Consider the following 24,224-nt stretch of genomic DNA (forward strand, 5'->3'; position numbering starts at 1 on the left):
CCATACAACAAATTGTTCTTGTCTATTAATGATTCCGTCATCTTATTCCTCTTCTTGCGTGTCTTCAGCAATTAAAGATCACAGCCTCCGGGCTTTTCACAAGACCTGGCCTGTAGGGGTCACTGGACAATTATTATCCAACATGTTTATAAAAATATTACCGAGGTCTTGATAACGGGATATTTGATAACCAGCTGGCTAGACATGGCGGTCATTGTAGTAATTATACGAATGTACTCGTCTAGAAATTAGAAATTTTTCATAAGATTTATTTATTTATTTTTTTCTACGGTTGATGGTCCGTTTGGGGAAAAATTTTGATATACGCTACGGACAAATGCAGCATCAGGGACAGAGTGTTTTTGATTTATTATTTTACTTTTACACTTTACCTGACCCAAATGGTTACTCTAAATCATAGGCCACCCCTTTAACCTAGTAGAACACAGGCTCTAAAGTTATCCCTAGCGGAAGTCATTATTTCCTATTGACGGGATTTTTTTAGTTGTTTTTTTTCCCATATATTTCATAATATAAAATGGTCTAAAAAAATGCATTCAGTACAAGGCCTTTTTCAGACAATTGGTACCTACACCGCAGACCCCTGGAACCTGAGAAGTTGGTGTTTGACTACACAACAGGCTCTTGCACTTTGTTTAATTACAGCTGAGCGGAACAAGAAAATGCACCGAGGCCCCGCACAATCGCGTTTCAAAGCTGCAGCGAGCCAGCCAAAATGCCTACTGTGAACTTCACATTCGGTTTTCTTTTGTTAATCTCTTTCATGTTGTTTTGGTACATGATGTAAAAGTAAAGATCACATTATGCCACTAGGAAATAAGTCGCTCATTTTATTTTGGGAATATTCACAGTTCTGTTTGATGTATTGGCTTGCACATGGAATATGTATTTTTACTCCTTGGGTTTATTCTGTCATGTCCTTCATTTGGATTTTTCCCTATTGTATAGTAATGGTATATTGCTACATTATGCCCTTGCGTTACAATTGTGGGGGGTCTGATTTCTTAAAGTCAAGTCTCTCCTTTGCTTTCTTTGTCCTTAGTAGTGGCTTTCCATCTTGCAAGGAACTGGAGTACGCCTCCATGCCAATGGCTTTGAGCCTGACTTTGTTGGGTACACTTAGAAGGGAACACATCATTCTCAGACTCATTAGGGGTCCCTGAGGTCAGATCCAAACTCTTCATTAAAGGGATTCTATCATTAAAAGTCTATTTTTTCTGCCTACCACGTTGGAATAGCCTTAAGAAAGGCTATTCTTCTCCTACATTTAGATGTCTTCTCCGGGCCGCCGTTCGGTAGAAATCCCGGTTTTCGTCAGTATGCAAATGAGTTCTCTCGCAGCACTGGGGGCGTCCCCAATGCTGCGAGAGTACTCTCCAGCGCCGCCTTCATCTTTGTCTGGAACAGCCTCTCTTGACGTCTTCCTCCGAAGCTGGGTTCAAACTTCTAGGCCTCGGGCAAAGCCAAAGGCGCATGCCCGCCAGTCATAAGAATATGGCCGCTTGCACAGTAAGTGTAAGCGGCCATTTTCTTGTGGCCAGCGGACATGCACAGTTTGAACTCAGCGCCAGAAGAAGACGCAAATAGACTGTTCCAGATGAAGATGGAGGCGACACTGGAGAGTTCTCTCGCAGCATTGAGGACGCCCCCAGTGCTGCGAGAGAACTCATTTGCATACCGACGAAAACCCGGATTTCTAACGAACGGCAGCGCGGAGCAGACATCTAAAGGTAGGAGAAGAATAGGCTTTCTTAAGGCTATTCCAACATCTTAAGCAGAAAAAATACTATTTTAATGATAGAATCCCTTTAAAGGGGTTGTCCAGGATATTTTTTGTTTTAGGCTGGTGAAGGTGTTAAACAAAACAAACATGTCCTTTCCTTAGGCCACTGAGGCGATTCTCTTCTTTCTTGTTTTCCACTGATGCTCCCCTTTTCCTCTTGCTCCTCCTTCTCTACTCTTCCTTCTCTTCCTTATCATCATTTTTTTCTTCTTCTTCCTTTTCTTATTTCTGTATGCTCACACATTTTTTGTTTGTTCAAAATGCTCTCCATGTGACATTCTATGTATTTAATGTATACATGAATAATATGTTATGGCAAATCTGATTGGAAGATGTGCTCTAAAGGCATCATTTCCATTGAATGGAGCCTACTTTAAATTAGAAGGTCTGCTATTATAAAATACAGTTGCAGTAATGTCACACATGCCATATCGCTCTGTGACTTGTCTTCTCCTGGAATTAGTCAATCGTTCCTACCCCCACAAAGTAGGAATTGGAAGCTCACAGATCCCTAGTGTGGGGATTATTACAACATCTAGCAGTCCCTATGAAATGAATGGAGTACTAAGTAATGGAGTACTCTTGTCCAACCAAAGTTTAATTCAGAACTGGAGTAAAACCTCATTCTAGCTGTTGGTGAGGACACCAATGAACAACAATTCCCCCCCCCCCCCCCCGAAATGCAACTTATCCTTTATCTTCTTTCTTATCTTGTAAATAGGTCAGAAGATTATAACCCCCATTTAAGTCGAGTTAGAGCCCCAGTGTCCAAAATAAGTTTTTTCACTGTTTTGGTCTTGAAGATGTCTATGTTTTTCATGAGCCACCTTTTTGTTGGTTTCCCTCTTCTTTATCTCCTTTTCAAGCTTCTAATCAGGACGATGGTGTTGGTATAGCCCAGGGGTAGGGAACGTACGGCTCTCCAGCTGTTACAAAACTACAACTCCCAGCATGCATACTTGCTCTGCTGTTCTTGGAACACTGATGGAAGTGAATGGAGCATGATGGGAGTTGTAGTTTCACAGCAGCTGGAGAGCCGAAGGTTCCCTACCCCGGGTATAGCCCATCAACACTGACTCTTTTATTTTTCCACTGCCCAACTCTGGCTCCTTTATAAATGGCTGACAGCCATGGACAAACCAAAGCAGTAAAGCTCCTCTAATTCTGGTGCTCCCATAGTCTTGAGTAAAAAATATGCAAATCTATTCTCCAGGATGTAATTAGGAGAACAGTGCCCTCTAGAGGGCAGCCTCCTTAACATCATGCATGACTCCGTTAACAAGCCTACTAACATGATGCGGATTTAATTGCTAAATTAGTATTTCTATTCCAAAAGGAACAGATTCCCAGCTATGGACAGCGCTGTTTCTGTCTTTTGGACCTCCTCAGCATAGCTCAGGGATACTGATTTGGCAGAGTGAGAGACTATAGACCAGGGTCAGGGGATAATCGTACACATCAGGGAGAGTGTGTGCCTACATAGGCATACGGAGACTTAAGTAGAGAGATGTCTACTAAAAATTTTATAGACTCCTCCAACCACCTTGTCTGGGGACATTGGTCGGGGGACTTAGGTTCTTCAAGTATGCAGAGGTTCCATTGGTGTAGTCCTAATGGTGTATCCATACCCTGTAGAAAAAAACTAAAAAAACTTTGGGTGGTAAACCCTCGGAGGACCCTAGTAGTACTGAATGGATTGGTTTTAATTCGGGTTACCCAACACCAAACTAAGCCTTAATAGATTGGAATTTAAGGGCGACAACTCGATGATATTTTTAGTCTTAGAATTTTCTTTTCTATTAACTTTTTAATAAAATAAGACCCGTTCTAGTTTTGCCGCTTCCCAAGAGCCTTTAATTTTTTTCAGTGATTTGCTTCTCTGCAGACTGTAGCTCGCTGTTATAAATACTGTTAACAACACTGTTTTGAGTTCTAAAAATATATTTGGATTTTTTTTTTCTGTGTTGGTTGATTTGTCTATTAATTTTCCACTTTAATTCCTCTGTATCTTAGTTTGCGTAAGATTTTGTGTTTTGCTGGTAAGACTAATTTATCGGTGAGTGGGTTTAGTAAATTAGCTCGCTTTGCATACCTGTACGAAGATTGCATTTAGAAATATGAATCCTATTTCCTAAGAAGCGTCTGATTAGAAGACTCCGAGTTGTATCAGCAAAACGGCAATGAAGGTTCCAGATGCTTTTAGTGAACTGTGTTTATAAATTACATTACTTTAATGCAACGGAATACGCTCGACATCAGGATTTTCTTAAAGGATTGATTATAGTGTTTATAGAGTTTGTGGATGTGCATCAAAATACTCTAGAGAGGAGCAGGGTGTGAAATTACTCATGGCGAAGGCAAAGCTGTAAGTCTCGTCAAAGTTTTGGGTTTTTTTTGTCAGTATGTTTTTTTGCTTTTTTACACCATGGATTCAAGTTAGAAAGCTGGAATATTAATATATCATAGCACCCCAGCCCTACAGATAGGTTAGTGTTAACAGACCCAGCATATCACCCCAGTCCTGAAGATAGATAGGTTAGTGCCACCAGAAACAGCATATCACCCCAGTCCTGCAGATAGATAGGTTAGTGTCACCAGAAACAGCATATCACCCCAGCCCCACAGATAGATAGGTTACTGTCACCAGAACCAGCATATCACCCCAGCCCTGCAGATAGATAGGTTACTGTCACCAGAACCAGCATATCACCCCAGTCCTGCAGATAGATAGGTTACTGTCACCAGACCCAGCATATCACCCCAGCCCTGCAGATAGATAGGTTACTGTCACCAGACCCAGCATATCACCCCAGTCCTGCAGATAGATAGGTTACTGTCACCAGACCCAGCATATCACCCCAGCCCCACAGATAGATAGGTTACTGTCACCAGAACCAGCATATCACCCCAGCCCTGCAGATAGATAGGTTACTGTCACCAGAACCAGCATATCACCCCAGTCCTGAAGATAGATAGGTTACTGTCACCAGAACCAGCATATCACCCCAGCCCTGCAGATAGATAGGTTAGTGTCACCAGAACCAGCATATCACCCCAGTCCTGCAGATAGATAGGTTAGTGTCACCAGAACCAGCACCTTAAGGACAACGGAGAATTAGAGATACAGTGGAATATAGGGTACAAATCATAAAATGGCCAGCAATAGTGTTATTCCTTTTGTATGCAAAAGACAATTTATCTGGAAAATTAATCCAAAATATTAGATAAACTGAACAGGTTTGAGGGCTACGTAGCTACCTACCCTTTTGTATGGAAGTTTAAGATCATAGACTACATCTGTAACATGGCAGAGAGAAATCCTGATGGGCTTCCTTGGTAGAAATAGCTATTTTACTCTAACAACTTGACTGGTATAGGTTGAGGTCTCCTTTGGCCTGCAATGCGCCATCTTCCTTTGTGTGTCCATGTGTGGTCTTATTGACTTGGTACAGTCAAATCTAGAATAAGTTGTCGATCTAACTGAACCGACTGGGGAGAAGCCCTTGGGAAGCTACCCAAAGGCCACTTTCTCCCCATCCATATTGGGATGATATTCTGCCCACACATCGGGAAGCATGAACTTCCTATTGGCTCCCATTTAGGTCCTAATATACACAAGTGGACGCAGCAGGATTGTTCATCTTGCTCCTGACGAAGAAGTCTCCCATAGATTATCTACCTTCTTATTCAACCATGCTGAAGTAAGATGATTCACGAGTCATTTCTGTGCTGTTTTGGACGTGACATACTGGAATTATCGCCACCACTTGATGCCTCGTTGAGTGGCGAGGTCACGTTATGGATCATTGACGGACAGGTGAAGAGGAACGTGCACACTCCATGTGAGTAATTGACCGTGACAGTGGCAAATCATGTAACATTCATGGTCTGTCTGGTTCTTCATTGTATATACACCATCCATATCCGCTACCAGTCAGTGATCCAATATAAAGTGCACACCGAGATACAGGTTATATAGCATTTAGAGCCACAGCGGAGGACCCTCTATATTGGCCCTTCGCACCACAAGCAAAACTTGTAGAATCCTCCCCCCACCACCACCTTCCAAGGTTGTGAAGGTGTTTGTTTTATCAATATGCAAGTTAGTCTTTGGAGCAGTGAGGGTGTTGTGTTGGTATACTCCATTATTTTGGAAAGGAGCTGTGCACTTGAAACGGCAGGAGGCTGTCTGACTATTGTTAAGCCGCGCTCCATAGCACAGGTAGCTATTGGTGGAGGAGATGCTTGTTGCGATTATAGGACCTGGGGTTGGAACAACTAAGTCCATCATCTTACAAACCCCTGGAAGAAATAAATAGAAAGAAAAAACTCCCTGGACATCCCTTTTGAAGTAGTGTCTGTTAATAGCCCCATCTCTACTGATTCTAGCACAGTTGGGATTTTTTCCCTAGCTCCCACCATTCCTGAGCAACAAGCGCAGGTAGTTTTGGTGCCAGATCTACTAGTTAAGCTGTGTAATGTCAGATGGGGCAGTGTCAGGCCAGGGAGGAAGGGATTCAGACCTCCAATCAGAGGCAACAGTGTCAGAGCTCAAGAGAAACTACCCCTAGCTCGACACTGCTTGCCTGACAGTACAGAATCTAAATAGCATATCCGGCACCAAAACCTACAGCGCTGATTGCTCAGGAACGGTGGGGTCTAGAGAGAAAATTCCAGTGACTCATAATTAATTGAATTGGGTGCTGCTGCAGTACTGGAAACCACCACTACTAAATGTAGGGCACTTGAGCAGCTACCAGCATGTAAACCATGTCAGGAGCTACACGCTCCACTAAATTGCTGATCTGCGGGGTTCCTACCAGTCTGACCCTTGCCTCTTTTAATATAAATCTGTATAAACCCTTTAACCCTTTCTATGAAAGCATAACCCTGTAGGAAACTTAAAATGGACTCCAAACCCCATTTTGTATAGGTTAAAGGTTATCCCCTCCCTCATCGTGTAGTCTACAACAGGAGAAGACTCTGAAACGAAATGCTTTTCACCCATGGGCAAGTTTAGGATTATTATGTACTGTAGGTTTTTAGTATTTGGGGGCCAGACTTGTACTGTTCCCGCAGCCACGTAGAGATCCGTGCAGGTCAAAGTCGTCGCTCGTTGCTCTTTTTCGTTCTCCTTTTTCCGTCCGCAAAATACAGAGTTAATTTTTTCCGCGTTCACCTGCAGATGTAGAAATGGTTGGCGTCAGGCGGAGACGAGCCTCCTATAATAATCACCTGTGTAAACCTCACAGTTAATTACAGTGTTTGCGGAGAGGGGAATCTATTTCTCCGGAGACGCACTTTGACTAATGACTAGCCATTGGATCAGCAGGTCAAACTAATTCCTTCTGACTCGTAGCAGCCAGTAATCTGACAGGAGCTCCTGTCCCTCGGTGGCAGAAAAGCCTCCTGTATTCCAGCCAGTGCTAATCAGATTTTATCTCCATACCCAAGGCCATTCCTCATGTTGTTCACTTTATCGCTTCATAAAGTATTTTGGACTCGAGCTGGAAGAAGCATACAGTTGCTAATTGCAAGCAATGGCGGAACGGCTTACACATTATGCGTTTTGCTTGCGGGCATCGATAAGCAGGCTGTAGGTTTAAGTGGACTCCATTAGGTTAATAGCGGTGGTCGCCCAGCTTTCCGCACACCCTGAAAGGTATCTGGAAATCTAGATTGTATTGGTATTGTTTCACCCTACGTTCTTTCTTTGCGGTACATGTGCTTCACTCCGTTTCGATTTTATATCCACTAGGGTTCATGATCTGTCCCACCAGGTTTCCGCTTTGTGATTGAATCAGTTGCCAAATCTGGTAAGATAGGGCAGGAAACTTATTTTTTCAGCCTCCTGCTTCCATCTTTCTCAGATTTCGTCAGGGTTGCGACAACACCAAGAGGACTGTAGACTTAGTAGAGGTGGCCAACCATCATTGTACCCCGGATCTCCTTCTGAGCCTGGATGCCAAAAAGGCTTTTGACTGCCTAGATTGGCCGTTCATTGGCCGTTCTACACTCAGGACATTTGGGTTCTCGGGACCCTACTTTATGGTGATCTAGGCCCTCTATTCCCACCCTTGGCAGCGGTTAGGCTCTTTCATGCTTCCTCTTCCTCATTCTCTGTTCGTCATGGTACTAGGCATGGCTGACCTTTCTCCTATCATCTTCACTCCTGGCATTCAACCCTTGGTGGCTAAGATAAGGCGGGACCCTACTGTTAGGGGAGTCAAAGTCTGAGAGTCATTTTGACTATTTTCCTTAATGCTTTTGTTTTGAGGAAAATGGTTGTATTGTATGTTCCACTAATAAATCTGCAAAGGTTTGTCACTGTCCGGTCCCTTGCCATTTCAGCAGCGTTCCATAGCAGCCAAGTGTAGTGATTGTCTCCCCCTGGTGACCGGAAGCAGCACAATGCTCAGGCTGGAGGGTGGAGTAATGCCAGCAGGACTTCCCCGATCTGCATGTGAGAGCCCGGCAATACTGGTGGTCAACCATTAGTGTTGTAGAGAACTATCTCACTAGCGCCATCTAGTACAGATATCTCCTATAAGGTCAATGTCCAGTTATTTTAGGGGTGTCTGCTTTCTTTTGATGGTGTTTTTTTTTCTTTTAGGGGAGGTGTCTGATTTGTCTGAGGGCCTACTAGATCTGTTCTACTATAATCTTGTATTTAATTATTTTTTACATGTATAGTTGCCTGGACACTATTTTTAATGAACTGCAACTAGGGCTTACTTTTGGAGCAGGGCTTTCAAGCATACTGTAAGACTAATAATCTCCCTATATAAAATAATTTAGCTACTTTAATACCGCCCCATATAGAATATAACTACTATAATACTCCTATGTAAAAGAATATAACAACTATAATACTACTCCTATGTACAAGAATATAACTACTATAATACTGCTCCTATGTACAAGAACATAACTACTATAATACTACCTCCTATGTACAAGAATATAACTACTATAATACTACTCCTATGTACAAGAGTATAACTACTATAATACTTCTCCTATGTACAAGAATATAACTACTATAATACTGCTCCTATGTACAAGAATATAACTACTATAATACTACCTCCTATGTACAAGAATATAACTACTATAATACTACCTCCTATGTACAAGAATATAACTACTATAATACTACCTCCTATGTACAAGAATATAACTACTATAATACTGCCTCCTATGTACAAGAATATAACTACTATAACACTACTCCTATGTACAAGAATATAACTATTATAATACTGCTCCTATGTACAAGAATATAACTACTATAATACTGCTCCTATGTACAAGAATATAACTACTATAATACTACTCCTATGTACAAGAACATAACTACTATAATACTACCTCCTATGTACAAGAATATAACTACTATAATACTACTCCTATGTACAAGAGTATAACTACTATAATACTTCTCCTATGTACAAGAATATAACTACTATAATACTGCTCCTATGTACAAGAATATAACTACTATAATACTACCTCCTATGTACAAGAATATAACTACTATAATACTACCTCCTATGTACAAGAATATAACTACTATAATACTACCTCCTATGTACAAGAATATAACTACTATAATACTACCTCCTATGTACAAGAATATAACTACTATAATACTACTCCTATGTACAAGAGTATAACTACTATAATACTTCTCCTATGTACAAGAATATAACTACTATAATACTGCTCCTATGTACAAGAATATAACTACTATAATACTACCTCCTATGTACAAGAATATAACTACTATAATACTACCTCCTATGTACAAGAATATAACTACTATAATACTGCTCCTATGTACACGAATATAATTACTATAATACTACTCCTATGTACAAGAATATAACTACTATAATACTACTCCTATGTACAAGAATATAACTACTATAATACTACTCCTATGTACAAGAATATAACTACTATAATACTACTCCTATGTACAAGAATATAACTACTATAATACTGCTCCTATATACAAGAATATAACTACTATAATACTACTCTTATGTACAAGAATATAACTACTATAATACCGCCCCCTATGTACAAGAATATAACTACTATAATACTGCCCCTATGCTGGGTTTCCTGACATTCTTATACATTTATATATTGTATATTACTTTATGATTTTACCTTTGTTCCTTGCTCTCTTTCTGTCGTAATCACAAGTACTAATTGACTAATCATGGGTGACTTTTGGCCCCGTTCCTCGTATTCGCAGTAAGTTTAATTATGCGTTTCCTGTCAGGTCATCTTCAGACATATCATGAAGCGCGTAGATTGGGGAACGGTTTACTAATTGTCCTTTGTATTCGGAGACCTAAGATTCCCCCATATGCGTCTTCAGGACAGATAATTGCTTCTTCTCGATTGCTTTTGCAAAGGAAAAGTGAATGAAGAAACACGGAAGTGCGGGGCCGCGGGGGCTTAATGTAGCGCGTAACACGCATTTTGAACTTTATTTAATGAACCGAATGCTGAAAGCTATAAAGTAAATGCTCCATTTAAAGAATTATGGGGAAACCATAGAACATTAAAATTTTAATTAATTTTGATCAGGAGCAATGAAATTACCCATTTTCCCTCAGACATTTTTTTTTTGATATAAAGTGTTCATAATTTGGCTGAAATTGGAGTCGCCATTTTGACGGCCCAAACTGTAATATTTACAGACCTCTCCGACCTCTTTCAGTTGTTTTTTTTCTCATAATTATTTTTTTTTTATGTTTTTATATTTTTGCAACTAATTTTATTCATACATCTCTAATATATTTTAAAAACTTTTAAGATTTATTTTACAAGTTGTATTCAAATAATTTAAAAATATAAAAATGTATGGAAAAAAATATTAAAATTTCAAATAATTTTTGTTTTTTATCTTATTGTTTTTTGTTGTGTTTTATTTTATTTGCAAATAGTTATAGTTGGGAAATATGTGCGGTGTGTTTCAGGTTATGAGGCTCATTATTATTATCATCATTAATGTTAATTATTATTATTATTTTATTTATTTTATTATTTTTTTATTATTATTGTTTTATTTATTATTTTATATATTTTAATTAATATTGTTATTATTATTATTTTTTATTATTATTATTATTATTATTATTTTATATTTTTTATTGTTCTTTTGTGTTGTTTTTATAGTGTTATAACGAGAAGAAATCACTAAAATAGTATCCAGTGAGAGAGTTGGTTTGGATATTGATATATATCATACATATGATGTCATACATATCATGGATGCCTTTGCCTTCTCCCATGTCAGCTGTCCTTTTTGAATTTTTTTTTTTTTTAGTTAAAAAAATATATGCAGATTTTTTTTTTTTTTTGTTTAATTAGCTGTTTTTATTGTATTTTTATAACTATACGAAATAAATGTTTTGTTAACCAGCGCAAAACGGATATGTGTTTATTATATATTATTTAATTTCTAAATTAATTTCAAAATTTTTATTTATTTTTTGCTTATTTCATGAATACATAGTTTATATATATATTTTTTTTTTTTGTTATTTTTTGTAATTTATTGGAGCCGTAGACAAAGCAGTGACCCGTCCTTGTTTAAACTTCCCTAAAAATGCGTCCCAGCCGATAGGGAAGGGTGAAACGGACGGCGATGCATTAAGAAGTATTATCATGGAGGCAAGTGCTGATTTTTGAAGGCCTTTCTCTCTTCCTATAGCAGCCGGCCCAGTGTTGGGAAATGGAAGGCAGCTGATAACAAAAATCACACTTAATAGAAATCCTGAGTGTCACACAGCACTGCTCCGAGTAACTAACTGCTTTCTTATTAAAGCGTTGCTATATATATATAGATATATAAAAATAAAAAAATTAGTCTGATCCTCTACTGCCACCTACAGGTTCAGCCTAGCGTTGCATGCAGCATTCCGGCCAATGCTAAATAGGTTTTTATTTTCTCGGCACACAAATACCGGAATGGAAAGATTTTGGTTGATATAAATGTGTTGAATTTGTCGTAGGGTTTTTGGGGTTTAAGTGTGTTTTTTTTATTCCCTATGTATGTAGGGAGGATTAATGGAAAGAAATCCAGGCTGACATGTCCCGGGTGGTCCCAGTGGGGACACTTTCTTGATGACTGCTTCAGAATTCGTCACGAAGCAAATGTCAAACTTGTCGACGCTGCCGCTATGAAAATGATCCATGTCGCTCGGTCTATTTTCCTAGGGAAACAAACAGCTGTCTTATTGCCGTGATCCTCCGGTGACAGAATCTGCCATTTATCATGAGGAATGAATATCTGCCTATTAATAGCCACCACCAGAGAGCCGGCACCGTTCTACCTGTTAAATATTGCAGACCGCAGCTGTGGACCCGCAGAATATTTACTGTCACATGATTTAGTAGAGCAAATCTAAGGTCTTGTGCTAGAAACTCCCCCCGATGTATCCGCTGTCTATTCCTGTCGTACCGGCTTCGTGTTTTCCACGAATCAATTCTTAGAGCCCATTCCCACGACCGAGCTTGCATCCACTTTGGGGCCAAATTTGCAGAAGAATCTGAGTTTTATGTGGGCATCCGATCCGTTCTGTTCCGATGAAATGGAACGGGATATGACCTGCTTTATTTTCATCGGAATGGACCATCGGATGGCGCACTCGGATGTGAGCATGGAGCCTTAGTCTTTGTATCATAGAAGCTCATTATCCGTGAACTAAAATGGACACTTCACCAACTCTACCTCATTGTGTAGACATTTTACGAGGACATTTGACCACCTCCACCTCTTTCCATTCCTCAATACGCTCCGCCCCACTGATTCTGCAGCATTTGGAATTTTTCCTCTAGCCCCCACCATTCCTGAGCAATCGGTACTGATAGCTCAGGAATGGTGAGAGAGTTGTGCTCTACTGTCAGGTGGGTGATCCTGAGCTTCAACAGAAAAACAAGGACCGCCCACCTGACAGCAAATGGTTTAATTGTGAACAGCAGTGTTTGCTGGGGATCATGTGAGCTAGGAAAAAAAATTCCAACTATGCCAGAATCCTTGGAGCGGAGCCTATTGAGGAATACAAAGAAGTGGGAGTGATGAAAGGTCCCCTCTCAAACCAATTATACTGCTGAGCAAAAAGCTTGGGAGACAGAAAATGATGGAAAAATTCAGAGAAAATCAACTTTTTGGTTTTTAGCCAATTAGCCAGCAAGTGCTTTGGGGACGGGGACGATCTGGGAAGTGCACCAGCCATGATTGACATCCTCGGTCTCTGCCTGTGTCATGACTGCTTGAGTGTACGTATGGTGCATGCACGTGGTGACACATGAACTGTGGAGGTAGGATTAGTTTTTGGTAGAGGAGTAGGAGTCGATGGAAATGCTCTTTCATAAAAATTTGGAAGTTTCTTAAAATCCTATAAATATACACTGTTTTATCGATCTCAGATGTATCAAAAATAACCATTTATGGTCAAGATGAAGATAGTTGAGTTATGGAACAGTAACAGTAGTGGATGCAGAGTCGGAAGTAAAATTTGGCTGACTCCACAGCTGTGCTGATCACGGTCATCAATGATATGGCCAAGACCAAGGACCATACAGGACATTTTCCTCTTTCGCAGCCTCTCGTCTCCTTGGAGGAATGAGGGCGAGACCAACCAAAGCTAGACTCCATTAGTCGAAGGGTCACATGGAAGCCTTATGCTCTACCTCTATAGTACATAGGCCATAATCGATATAATACCATCAGGGGAAAATTACAGATTCTCTAATACGAGACTGGGCAAAGTCCTGCGACACGGACTGAACCATCCCCATGTAAGGTAGGAAAAGTGACAACTTCTCTGAATGCTAAAAATACCGATAAAAACTGGTTCACGTCAAGCCGAGTCAGGATCCATCTTTCTGGCATGTGTCTAATTTGCATTTGTGACACAAAAGGGTATTTTTGGCCCTTATGACCTCTATAGAGCAGCAGTATATGAGAACTAGACTGACATTGGTGGTTCATGAGAAATATTTGACACAAATTGAAATCTTCTTTATCCGTAATCCCAGAACCACACAAGATGGAGAACCAGCCTAAGCCGTACTTGTCGATAATTCCGGAATGTCCTGGAGACTCCCAAAATATGGTCAGAGTTCCTGGACTGGAAGAGCTGGCAAAGTCTCCAGGGCACGACCTGTGTCACATGGTCAGGTCGCGAAAACGGACATGGCTGCCAAAGGCTGCCAAATTTTCATGCTTGTGTCCCAAAATATTCAACATTGTTACGGTCTCATGGGAAGGGAGTATGGCTGCCTGTAGACGTGTTGTCCTAAGAAATTTTGCAAATAATTTTGTTAAAAAAATTAAAAAAAACTTGCTGTTTTGTGTATGCAGCTCCTAGGCATTCCTATGTATCTCCATGGTTATAGACTACGAAAAGAAACCCTGTGTCGTTATACCCTGGATTCAGGAATTTCTTCATTCAGTCTGATGCCTTTAGTGGTGGCACCTGGAACTGCAGCCGCATGCGCATTCACTTGAATTGGAACAGGTCCGGTGGCCAAAACACATGATCGGGACAAGGTCCAGGTGACGCGCCCCAGCTGATCTGATACTATTACTACGTATAAATTACCTTCAGGTCTTGGACAACCCATGAAAAAGTATTCGCTATTGTGCCATGTGGAGTGCGGGCATGCGTCACCCGGTCGGTGAGATGGCCACCATCTTTGGACCCACATTCTGTTTGGACGTTATAGCCATTGTGACCTCTTTTCTTCCCAGACAGTCCAGGTGCAGAGCATAAAAAAAAACCCGTAAACCCGATGTTGGCAGCTCCATTTTTTAGCTTCTAAGAGTCGGCGTTCATTAAAGTTTTCCTTCTAATTGTCTATGAAGTGCTCCTATAAATCTTCCTTAAATTAGCGGCAAGTAAAGAGGGAAGTGTCAGCGGCGCATCCTTGTATGCAATGTGATTTATTGATCCGTCAGACTGATATTAACGTCTGCAACACTCTGTGAGTTGACCACTGACATTAACAAAGTTCCTTGTTTTACATAAAGTCTTACCGCTCTTGTTTTTGGTTCATTCTTCCCCCTTCAGTGATTACGGAGAAGGCTGCAAAAAATTAATTGTGGCAGGATTTGTGGATTAACCCTTCCCGCTGCCAACGGCTTAGAGTACGACAGCAAAAACATACAAGAAGACAGCCAAAAAGTTTCATTTGGAGAATGTGGAGTAATTTTGTACTCAAGTGGGTTATTCGTTTTTTCAAGATCCTTAAGCCGGGCCATAAATGTTTAGACGGGGGGGGGGGGGGGGGGGGGATTCTTGGACCTGAATAGTGCAACACTGCAATACCTAGAACGCTCGCTACAAAAAGTACTGACCGCATTGCTCAGGAATGGTGGGGGCTAGAGAAAAAATTTCAACTGTGCCACAATCGGGGAGGTAGAAGCAATTCATTGATCTAACTGGACTTGTTGGAGGGTGTGAAAGGTCCTTGTAAAGAAATGTAGAAGCTACAATGCCTACATAAGTTCTGTGGCCCCATCAAACAGCTGTTCGGCATCCAAGAGATAAGCCACCACCCATCTAAAATTGATGGTCAATGAAATGGCCACAGCATTTGCATAAGTTTCATGGTGTATATCAAATATCAATTGGATTACCAAGAGTTTGGCCAAATGTCCAGCTCAGATTCATGAAATTTTTGAGGTTCTTGGTTATCCTACCCTTAGACCTTACCATATGATGTCACCTGTTGATGTCATCAGCAAACTCCTTGTTAAATCCTCTGGAGAATCAAATCTTCTCGCAACGGTTTATTTACTACCTTTAGACTTCACCGATCCTGAGATAACGTATGTCCTCACAGGTAATTGGAAAATTGACAACGATGTTGAGAAAATATGCGCAGCGGGACAAAAATATGATTGTGCCGTACATGAGGCGTCTGCGGCGTGGAATTTATTGTCGTAACAAATGATAAAGTAAAGAGGATCTCGTTACAGAAGTGAAATGACGGCTCCACTTCTGTCTTATGATTTACACTCCGGGAAATAGAACGACAAGATGCAAACACACAAATCAGAACGATGCAGATGTCAGATGACTGATCGGTGTGGAGACATGCAGTAGTATTAATGAGAAACTTCAGTCTTCTATCATATAACATGTATGGAGTGCAACCAGTCCCATGTTATATGGCATATCTAATGTAAATGACCCCCCCCTCCCCATTGCATCCCAGGAAGCAACACCTATTTCTTATTCTCTTAGCAAATGTAATGCTGCCCCCATAAACTAGAAACTAATTAGTGTAACACAGCACTCCATGTATATAAATATACCTGCTATAATACTGCCCCTATGTACAAGAATATAACTACTATAATACTACTCCTATGTACAAGAATATAACTACTATAATACTGCTCCTATATACAAGAATATAACTACTATAATACTACTCCTATGTACAAGAATATAACTACTATAATACTGCTCCTATGTACAAGAATATAACTGCTATAATACTGCTCCTATGTACAAGAATATAACTACTATAATACTACTCTTATGTACAAAAATATAGCTACTATAATACTACTCCTATGTACAAGAATATAACTACTATAATACTACTCCTATGTACAAGAATATAACTACTATAATACTGCTCCTATGTACAAGAATATAACTACTATAATACTACTCCTATGTACAAAAATATAGCTACTATAATACTACTCCTATGTACAAGAATATAACTACTATAATACTACCTCCTATGTACAAGAATATAACTACTATAATACTACCTCCTATGTACAAGAATATAACTACTATAATACTACCTCCTATGTACAAGAATATAACTACTATAATACTACCTCCTATGTACAAGAATGTAACTACTATAATACTACCTCCTATGTACACAAATATAGCTACTATAATACTACTCCTATGTACAAGAATATAACTACTATAATACTACTCCTATGTACAAGAATATAACTACTATAATACTACCTCCTATGTACAAGAATATAACTACTATAATACTGCTCCTATGTACAAGAATATAACTACTATAATACTTCTCCTATGTAGAAGAATAAAACTACTATAATACTACTCCTATGTACAAGAATATACAATAATACTACCTCCTATGTACAAGAATATAACTACTATAATACTGCTCCTATGTACAAGAATATAACTACTATAATACCGCTCGTATGTACAAGAATATAACTACTACAATACTACTCCTATGTACAAGAATATAACTACTATAATACCGCTCCTATGTACAAGAATAAAACTACTATAATACTACTCCTATGTACAAGAATATAACTACAATAATACTACCTCCTATGTTCAAGAATTTAACTACTATTATACTGCTCCTATGTACAAGAATATAACTACTATAATACTACTATGTACAAGAATATAACTACTATAATACTACTCCTATGTACAAGAATATAACTACTATAATACTACTCCTATGTACAAGAATATAACTACTAAAATACTACCTCCTATGTACAAGAATATACATACTATAATACTACCTCCTATGTACAAGAATATAACTACTATAATACTGCTCCTACTGTATGTACAAGAATATAACTACTATAATGCTACTCCTATGTACAAGAATATAACTACTATAATACTGCCCCCTATGTACAAGAATATAACTACTAAAATACTACCTCCTATGTATAAGAATATAACTAGAATAATACTACTCCTATGTACAAGAATATAACTACTATAATACTACTCCTATGTACAAGAATATAACTACTATAATACTACTCCTATGTACAAGAATATAACTACTATAATACTGCTCCTATGTACAAGAATATAACTACTATAATACTACTCCTATGTACAAAAATATAGCTACTATAATACTACTCCTATGTACAAGAATATAACTACTATAATACTACCTCCTATGTACAAGAATATAACTACTATAATACTACTCCTATGTACAAGAGTATAACTACTATAATACTGCTCCTGTGTACAAGAATATAACTACTATAATACTACCTCCTATGTGCAAGGATATAACTACTATAATACTGCCCCTATGTACAAGTATATAACTACTATAATACTGCTCCTATGTACAAGAATATAACTGCTATAATACTGCTCCTATGTACAAGAATATAACTACTATAATACTACTCCTATGTGCAAGGATATAACTACTATAATACTGCCCCTATGTACAAGAATATAACTACTATAATACTGCTCCTGTGTACAAGTATATAACTACTATAATACTACTCCTATGTACAAGAATATAACTAATATTCTGATAACACTGCAAATAAGTCTGTTCATTTATTTATGGATTTATTTTTTTCCCTTCTTTTTTCCTGCTAGTAATGGACTCTTAAGTTAAAGTAATTATCAGTTTTGTTCTCTGACGGACATGTCTGATTTATGTTATATTATTATTAGTTATTCTGCTGGAAAGTAATGTATTTTTGTTTTGTTTTTACTAATAAAAATTACCTCCTATATACAAGAATATAGCTACTATAATACTACTCCTATGTATAAGAATATAACTACTATAATACTGCTCCTATGTACAAGAATATAACTACTATAATACTGCTCCTATGTACAAGAATATACCTACTATAATACTACCTCCTATGTACAAGAATATAACTACTATAATACTACTCCTATATACAAGAAAGTAACTACTATAATACTGCTCCTATGTACAAGAATATAACTACTATAATACTACCTCCTATATACAAGAAAGTAACTACTATAATACTGCTCCTATGTACAAGAATATAACTACTATAATACTGCTCCTATATACAAGAATGTAACTACTATAATACTACTCCTATGTACAAGAATATAACTACTATAATACTGCTCCTATGTACAAGAATATAACTACTATAATACTGCTCCTATATACAAGAATATAACTACTATAATACTACTCATATGTACAAGAATATAACTACTATAATACTGCTCCTATATACAAGAATGTAACTACTATAATACTACTCCTATGTACAAGAATATAACTACTATAATACTGCTCCTATGTACAAGAATATAACTACTATAATACTACTCCTATGTACAAGAATATAACTACTATAATACTACTCCTATGTACAAGAATATAACTGCTATAATACTGCTCCTATGTACAAGAATATAACTACTATAATACTAGTCCTATGTACAAGAATATAACTACTATAATACTACTCCTATGTACAAGAATATAACTACTATAATACTACTCCTATGTACAAGAATATAACTACTATAATACTACTCCTATGTACAAGAATATAACTACTATAATACTACTCCTATGTACAAGAATATAACTACTATAATACTGCTCCTATGTACAAGAATATACCTACTATAATACTACCTCCTATATACAAGAAAGTAACTACTATAATACTGCTCCTATGTACAAGAATATAACTACTATAATACTACCTCCTATATACAAGAAAGTAACTACTATAATACTGCTCCTATGTACAAGAATATAACTACTATAATACTGCTCCTATATACAAGAATATAACTACTATAATACTACTCATATGTACAAGAATATAACTACTATAATACTGCTCCTATATACAAGAATGTAACTACTATAATACTACTCCTATGTACAAGAATATAACTACTATAATACTGCTCCTATGTACAAGAATATAACTACTATAATACTACTCCTATGTACAAGAATATAACTACTATAATACTACTCCTATGTACAAGAATATAACTGCTATAATACTGCTCCTATGTACAAGAATATAACTACTATAATACTAGTCCTATGTACAAGAATATAACTACTATAATACTACTCCTATGTACAAGAATATAACTACTATAATACTACTCCTATGTACAAGAATATAACTACTATAATACTACTCCTATGTACAAGAATATAACTACTATAGTACTACTCCTATGTACAAGGATATAACTACTATAATACTGCCCCTATGTACAAGAATATAACTACTATAATACTGCTCCTGTGTACAAGTATATAACTACTATAATACTACTCCTATGTACAAGAATATAACTAATATTCTGATAACACTGCAAATAAGTCTGTTCATTTATTTATGGATTTATTTTTTTCCCTTCTTTTTTCCTGCTAGTAATGGACTCTTAAGTTAAAGTAATTATCAGTTTTGTTCTCTGACGGACATGTCTGATTTATGTTATATTATTATTAGTTATTCTGCTGGAAAGTAATGTATTTTTGTTTTGTTTTTACTAATAAAAATTACCTCCTATGTACAAGAATATAGCTACTATAATACTACTCCTATGTATAAGAATATAACTACTATAATACTGCTCCTATGTACAAGAATATAACTACTATAATACTGCTCCTATGTACAAGAATATACCTACTATAATACTACCTCCTATGTACAAGAATATAACTACTATAATACTACTCCTATATACAAGAAAGTAACTACTATAATACTGCTCCTATGTACAAGAATATAACTACTATAATACTACCTCCTATATACAAGAAAGTAACTACTATAATACTGCTCCTATGTACAAGAATATAACTACTATAATACTGCTCCTATATACAAGAATGTAACTACTATAATACTACTCCTATGTACAAGAATATAACTACTATAATACTGCTCCTATGTACAAGAATATAACTACTATAATACTGCTCCTATATACAAGAATATAACTACTATAATACTACTCATATGTACAAGAATATAACTACTATAATACTGCTCCTATATACAAGAATGTAACTACTATAATACTACTCCTATGTACAAGAATATAACTACTATAATACTGCTCCTATGTACAAGAATATAACTACTATAATACTACTCCTATGTACAAGAATATAACTACTATAATACTACTCCTATGTACAAGAATATAACTGCTATAATACTGCTCCTATGTACAAGAATATAACTACTATAATACTAGTCCTATGTACAAGAATATAACTACTATAATACTACTCCTATGTACAAGAATATAACTACTATAATACTACTCCTATGTACAAGAATATAACTACTATAATACTACTCCTATGTACAAGAATATAACTACTATAATACTACTCCTATGTACAAGAATATAACTACTATAATACTGCTCCTATGTACAAGAATATACCTACTATAATACTACCTCCTATATACAAGAAAGTAACTACTATAATACTGCTCCTATGTACAAGAATATAACTACTATAATACTACCTCCTATATACAAGAAAGTAACTACTATAATACTGCTCCTATGTACAAGAATATAACTACTATAATACTGCTCCTATATACAAGAATATAACTACTATAATACTACTCATATGTACAAGAATATAACTACTATAATACTGCTCCTATATACAAGAATGTAACTACTATAATACTACTCCTATGTACAAGAATATAACTACTATAATACTACTCCTATGTACAAGAATATAACTACTATAGTACTACTCCTATGTACAAGAATATAACTACTATAATACTACTCCTATGTACAAGAATATAACTACTATAATACTGCTCCTATGTACAAGAATATAACTACTATAATACTACTCCTATGTACAAGAATATAACTGCTATAATACTACTCCTATGTACAAGAATATAACTGCTATAATACTGTGGTTTATTGAACAATAACATCCATAACTTGCCAGATTCCGTTAGTGACAACTTTGGATGTTAGTGGCTGTATTTCTACAGTCTGTATTAGTCTAGAGACAAGTGTGAACTTTTTGTCGACCATGGGTGTGTTTTCACTAGTGACGGTGTTGGGATTACTATTTGTCCTCTTAGATTTCGAGAATTCACATGAAACGTATAATTGCCTGTATGTTTTCATAACACTTATGTGTTTTCATATTTATCTTGTAGGAAGATGAAACTGAAAAGCCGGAGATAGACGCTCAACAGCAAGTACTAGAAATGGTGTGAAAACAACATTGAATCTTGTCAAATTTGGGAAAACATTTTGGAAAAAAAAATTCTATTAAAATTAAAAATAGAGAACACTGATAACCTTGTAAAAAAGAAAAAAATAGTAAAACAGAAACAATGCACTGGCTACTGAGGGGGTTTTACTGCTTGTATGGAACGTCTTTGAAATCCTCATGTAAGCTGCTAAGCAGTGTTGGATGGAAGTTTCTTGGGGCCACCAAATAAGATGTTTTTGGAGATGCACCCTCTTAAAATCCATAGTCTATAGACCATACTTCCCTTCAAATTTGGTTGTCTACTGGTGGACCATGTTTGTGGCCCACTGGAGGATCTTCTGGGACTCTGTTGGCCAGGCCTGTCACTACTGCTAAGGCTCGTGAACATCGCTCGAATTCCTCTTCAGGTCTTCGAGGCCATACAATGACTCCATATCCCTCCGGTTTCGTACAGGGGTGAGGTCACTTGTGTAGACGTGATTCTGTGGGACTTCCTAGGAATATGTAAAAAAAATCTTGTAACGCTAAAGGAGAATTTTGTTCCATATCAAGATATCATACAGAAAGCCTACAACTCTCTATAGAGACCTGCAAGGACTCCATGTGTCTCGGTGCAGACTGTGCACTTCACAGGCCTTATGCCGAGTGCCCGGTTTGGCCGGCCAACTACTTCCCTTTAAAGGAAGTCTCTAAGGTCCGCAATGCCTCCGTAGATGATAATAGTGCTGCCTGGGGGCCTTTAACAGAAACAAAACATCACTTTGTGCCCACAAACCAATTAAGAGATTACCATAATTTTCTACATATCAATCAGGTAAGTGCACTGGAGGCGGGCCTAGTTTTGCCGATTTGATTCCCGACACCCTCAAGTGTTCCGGCTTTCCTCTGGAATCCCCTCCCGTGAATGACATTTCAGCCTCTGCCTACAACACAGTGTAGCAAATATGGAAAATTAGACCCCGCCCCCGATGCACTTACAGGATATTCATAAACGCATCATTATCTTTGCATTGTGGATCAGAAATTACGTTTCCGCTATTATTAAAGGCCTTTGCTTTGGGAGGCGTTTCAAACCTGATGGTGTCTTTAACAAAAACAAAATTAAATTAAAAAAATTTAATGGTTAAAACATCTTTTCTGTGATCAGTTGCATCTGTCTTATTTATATATACTGTATAGATTCTTTTGTATTCTTTTATGTAATGGTCAGTGCAGTGTTTTGTTTTTTTGGGGGGGTGTTAGAATTTTTCTTTTTTAAACCCCCAAAAAGTTGTGGATAATAAATATGGTAATTAAAGTCATATTAAATATTTTATGTTCGGGGGGGGGGGGCAATTGCCAATGCCAGAAATGGATCTGAAATATTTAGTGAATTTTCTTTTCCATCTCCACAACTTTTTGAATCTAACGAAAAACCTTCAAAAACTGCACTGTGAGAACTTGACCCCAACATTCTTTTGCAAGTTCTGTCGGCTGCCATATAAGTCCATATTGTCAAGTTAAAAATCGGTCATTGTGAGACGGAGTATCTGCCGATTGCCGTTTCTCTGCCGTAATACGTCTGGCAAATTTATTTGTATTGATAAATACAAAAAGTGGCAATTTTTTTTGTATAGTTTTTAGACTGTCCGCTATGGCCGAGCTATCGTAATAGATGAATATTAGTTATTGGTTTACTTGTTTATGAAATTTCCAGTTTCTCTGTGACTGTGCTCTCGTACTCTGTTTTTGGAAATATTTTTGTACTGTAACGTGTCATTGTGCGTTCCGTGCATGCTGCTTATTTTTTATGCCTGCCAAGTATTTTTTTTTTTCATTTCTGAAAACCTATGATTTTGTAATACCGTTACCATGACTGTACATTTATCAACCGTTTTATGCCAAAAACAAGGAGAATACAATAAACAATATTTTTTTCAGTCTTATTTTTGTTGCTATTGATTTATTCAGGGGGTACAGAGGGGCAGTGATCGCATCGATTCCCGTAAGATACGTTGCAATTCTAGGACTACATTAAAATGGAGCAATGTATATAAATACGGAATCGCCTATACAAACAGGATTCAGGTCTACATCTTGCCAATTTATAAAAAAATTAAAAAATTCAATATATAATTACTGACGCCAAGTATCCGCCTATGAGAAAAGAAAATTCAAGTAATTGAATGGAAAGCTGGAGTTGGACCTGCTACCTTGCGTCAGGGTTCCGGCTTTATGAGGGTAAGTTCACACAGAGGTTTTTGGTAAGGGTTTTGAGGCCGTATCGGCCTCAAAACCCTGACCAAAAAGACCGCTCCCATTGAAATCAATGGGAGCCACTCAGGTCTCC

General features: G+C 37.4%; 1 protein-coding gene across 3 annotated transcripts in view; it reads left to right on the forward strand.

Annotated features, from left to right (window-relative positions):
* The window catches only part of PHF14 (PHD finger protein 14), a 207,721-nt gene extending 183,938 nt beyond the window's left edge, over positions 1-23,783 (forward strand). For 2 of the 3 annotated variants that reach the window (XM_075271805.1, XM_075271806.1), the window contains one exon: positions 21,837-23,783. In XM_075271805.1, coding sequence (XP_075127906.1) covers positions 21,837-21,896 — 60 coding nt within the window. In that variant the 3' untranslated portion in view covers positions 21,897-23,783. The remainder of the gene's footprint in view (positions 1-21,836) is intronic. The other variant, XR_012715478.1, reaches the window with a different exon arrangement.
* The last annotated feature ends 441 nt before the right edge of the window (positions 23,784-24,224 follow it).

The sequence above is a fragment of the Leptodactylus fuscus genome, chromosome 4 (genome assembly GCF_031893055.1).
Source record: "Leptodactylus fuscus isolate aLepFus1 chromosome 4, aLepFus1.hap2, whole genome shotgun sequence".
Classification (NCBI taxonomy): Eukaryota; Metazoa; Chordata; class Amphibia; order Anura; family Leptodactylidae; genus Leptodactylus; species Leptodactylus fuscus.